The sequence below is a fragment of the Micropterus dolomieu genome, linkage group LG12, assembly GCF_021292245.1.
Source record: "Micropterus dolomieu isolate WLL.071019.BEF.003 ecotype Adirondacks linkage group LG12, ASM2129224v1, whole genome shotgun sequence".
Classification (NCBI taxonomy): Eukaryota; Metazoa; Chordata; class Actinopteri; order Centrarchiformes; family Centrarchidae; genus Micropterus; species Micropterus dolomieu.
In genome coordinates this window covers 25,403,822-25,407,616 of record NC_060161.1, presented here as the reverse complement: position 1 = coordinate 25,407,616, position 3,795 = coordinate 25,403,822, and the positions used below count along the sequence as shown (strand labels likewise).

The 3,795-nt window shown below is 41.7% G+C and overlaps 1 protein-coding gene and 1 long non-coding RNA gene across 3 annotated transcripts in view; one reads left to right on the top strand and one right to left on the bottom strand.

Annotated features, from left to right (window-relative positions):
- Nucleotides 1-3,486, bottom strand: part of LOC123980871 — a 12,960-nt gene extending 9,474 nt beyond the window's left edge. For both annotated transcript variants that reach the window (XR_006827578.1, XR_006827579.1), the window contains exon 1: nt 3,358-3,486. This is a non-coding gene — a long non-coding RNA (uncharacterized LOC123980871). The remainder of the gene's footprint in view (nt 1-3,357) is intronic.
- Nucleotides 54-3,028, top strand: LOC123980869 (zinc finger protein 862-like). Its single transcript, XM_046065422.1, has 5 exons — nt 54-181; nt 889-1,585; nt 1,776-2,005; nt 2,109-2,326; nt 2,448-3,028. The coding sequence occupies exons 1-5, from the start codon at nt 75-77 to the stop codon at nt 2,906-2,908; spliced, it is 1,713 nt and encodes a 570-aa protein (XP_045921378.1). The 5' UTR covers nt 54-74; the 3' UTR covers nt 2,909-3,028.
- Nucleotides 3,487-3,795: the final 309 nt, after the last annotated feature.

The window sequence follows — 3,795 nt, the reverse complement described above, 5'->3', positions numbered from 1 at the left end:
GTCACATTGCCTGCGTGTCTGTGTCTCTGGCTCAATCTGAGCCTCTACTCTCGAAAACTTCTGTGACAGCGCTAATGGCAATGTCAGAGCAGACCAGCAAGAAGATGAAGCTACTGTTTAGGACTGTACATGCCATTGGCAAGAAGGCCAGGCCACTTTCTGACTTCGAGTGGATGTGCGAGTAAGTGAAACTGTTTTTCCTCCTGTAATGTTTGCTAGACTAACATTTTATATGAAGCTATGGTAGGGTGACCATCAGTCCTGGTTTCCCAGGACATGTCCTGTTTTCACGTCCTGTCCTGGCCACCCTGGCTGTTTTTTTTTTTTTTTTTATAAATGAATAAATTTTCAAAAAACTGCTGGGAAAGATCAGCTCTACAGCAAAATATATGGGCAAAAATGGAGGATGAGGAAGAAAAACAGGATAAAGAGGAAGAAAACTAAAGATATAAATATATTTTGTTAGTTCGTTTTTGTAAGTTTGTGAGAGCTATTTTTGTTCAATTTGGAGGTATTTTTAGTTATTTATTATTTATATATTTATTTTTCTAATACAGAAGAGACATTATTTCTGTCATCATTTCATTCATTATTTTTAAAACCTGTCATAATAAAACATGTTGAGTAACCTCTGAGAAGCCTATCTGAATCTGTGTCTACAGAGGAGGCATAGCCTATTTTAAATGTATTGAAATTAAAGAACAATTGAAATTTGAGTAAACTTTGAGTATCATTTGAGTAGCTATCTGTTTTGCAGGGCCGAGTGTCCTGGTTTTTGGTAATCAAAATATGGTCACCTTAAGCTATGGGCTAGCATTCATACTGTGAAAAATTCTTTAACATGATTGTAATTGTTATTGAATTAATTTGGATGCTTGATTTTTGCAGTTTGGATGAACAAAAAGTACTTTCTGTGGGGTCAACATACAGAAATGAGAAGCAGGCCAAAGAGTTTATGCATTATATTGCAGAGGTGGAGAGAAACAACATCAGAGGAAATCTAAAAAACACAAAATTTCTCTCCATCATGTCTGATGGCTCCACAGACAGCCCTGTGAAAGAGGAGGAGTTAGTGTATGTCAGATTCTGTCACAAGGGCAAGATCGAGTCTAAGTTTGTTGGAATTAATGCAGTGGAGAAGGCAGATGCCGCACATATAAGTAAAGCCATCAGTGACATCATGGAGGGAGTGTGTGATGAGTGGGAGAGCAAGTTGGTCGCTCTGGGAACTGATGGAGCTGCTGTTATGACTGGAGCCAAGAGTGGTGTGGTCAGCCGGCTGAAGGGGGACAGGGCCTACATCATCGGTATCCACTGTATGGCACACCGCCTTGAACTGGCCTTTTCTGATGCCATCTGTTCCAACGTGATGTTTCAGAAAATAGAAGACCTCCTCAGTGGGCTCTACACATTCTACCACACCAGTTCGCTGAACAGGGCAAACCTCGTAAACAGCTTCCAGGCTCTTGGGCACACACCACTGGTGCCCACCAGAATTAGTGGGACTCGATGGGTAGGACACCTATTGCGTGCCCTTGATCACTTTCTGCGAGGTTACCAGGGGCTTGTCCAGCACCTGGAACAGGTATTGGTCTAGATTTCTACAGTATATTATGTACTCCAAACATCATCATCAATATGTAATGTGAATTGTCAAGTAAATAACTAAAGTAATATAACAATTAGTCAATGAAACACTAATAAAACATGTCATTATTCTTTTTTAACAGCAAGTAATTGTCTATTTGTATGTCTTTGTTCTTTATGCATTTTAGATTCAATCTGCTGATGCCCAAAATGTCAGAGTTGTCCAGCAAGCCAAGGCCAGGAAATACTACAGTACTGTGAGGGAGGCTGTTGTTGTCCGCTTCTGTGGCTTCCTGCATGACACACTAACCCACCTGAGCAACCTGTCTGCCTGTCTGCAGAGGTCCACAATCACCATAGCAGAAGCCCACAGCTCATTGTGCTCAACACAGGCCGTACTTAAGAAGTACAAATCCAAGTATGTGAATTAAAGCTGCAATAAGAAATACTTAAAGAGAATTAAGAGAAATTATTACATCAATAAGAGAGGGAGAATGTGAAAGAGTTTCTTTTATCATCAGAAAAGGGCCCATGATGAATGCCACAATGGGCAACAGCTATGAGGGAATTTCACTGACCAGAGGTGACATAAAGACCCACGTCGTCTCACAGGACAAAATGCTTGACAGTTTAGTGAAGAGTATGACTGACAGGTTCCAGGATGCCAGTGTAGGGGTCCTGTGTGCAACCAAGCTGGTCAGCTTCACCAACTGGCCAGAGTCAGGAGATGCAGTAGCAGGTTACTTTATGTTTTGTATTACAGGGCAGTCAGGTTAGGTTTAGGTTCATGATCATATTCTTATAGTTTGAGAAGTAAAACTGCATGATGCTTGTTGTAATGTTGTATAACATTATTCTAGATTTTGGTGACTCTGAACTGGAAACCTTGGTGGACCACTTCAAGCCTGTCCTTGAGGCCTCTGGCATTCATGTTGAAAGAATCCCTGACCAGTGGAAAGTCCTGAAGGTGCTGATATACCAAGAGCCTCAGTCCCTGGAGAAGATATCTTGGTTCCATGTCAACAGGATCCATCAGCATTCCTGCCCTGATTTGCTGGCATTGGTTGACCTTGTCCTGTCCTTCCCTGCCTCCACAGCGGAATGTGAAAGAGGTTTTAGTACCATGAAACAGGTGAAAACCGATTGGCGCTCTAACCTGAAGTCTGATACATTGTCAGATCTCCTTATAGTCCAGCTGTCCTCTCCAGAGATCAAGGAGTATGATCCAAGCAAAGCTGTGATGCTGTGGCACCAAAACTCTGTTAGGAGTAGGAGGCCAGAATTCATGGACCATGCAAAAAGTAATTGCGGTAGAGAGTGAGTCGTCGGATGACTATGAGGTTTAAGTTCTGATAGTTTTACAAAACCTTCAAATGTACTGTTATGAGCGCTAGTGCCACCTCTTCCATGTCTTACTATTTGTTGCTCTGTTTTGACTTCTATGTACACTTATTCATTAAAAATACCATATCAATTAAATGTACTGAAATTAATGTATATGTGATTTGGCCGGTAAAAAATATGCTTGGCTGGTGGATTTTTTCATCTACCAGTCCCCGTGGCAGGTGAGCCAAAAAGTTAATTTCGGGACCCTGGCTTTAGCAAAGCTAACGCTAGCGAGTGGTAACGTTAGCTAACCTTGACTTTGACATTGACTAATTCATGTCGCTTGATGTTACTGGCAGATAAAAACCTCAACACAGTCAAAATGATGCACCTAACGTGACTAACTTACATCTGTTTCTGACCAACATGACAAAGTTGTATTACCTTTCCTGTGTGAAGAGCTGTCCAGACTGATGAATTCAACCGACCGAATCGAAAAAATGGCGCCCTCCTGAAGTTTTCATTCAAAGAGGTGCTCCCAGTGGGCGGAGTTTCCAGACAAAACATAACAACTTCCTTTGCTCTTAACATGACTGAGACTTAAAAATTAAACATCCATCAAGATTAGAATAATTCTACACGACTGACATATTTTCAGAGAAGGAACATAAATCAGTTGTGTCATGTATGCGAACTGTTTATTTGTAAAGTGAACAACCCCCCTTTTGTTGTGGTGGCAGCCCGGCTGACAGTGAGTGTCCTGGTTTTTTCTACTTTTTATCAGTTTTTCTGCTTTTTCCCTTGGTTTCTGGTTCTCTGCCCGCCTCTCTGTGTTTTCTCCCCCGTGTGCTCTCTCTCCCTCTGCTCCTGAGCCCAGCCAAC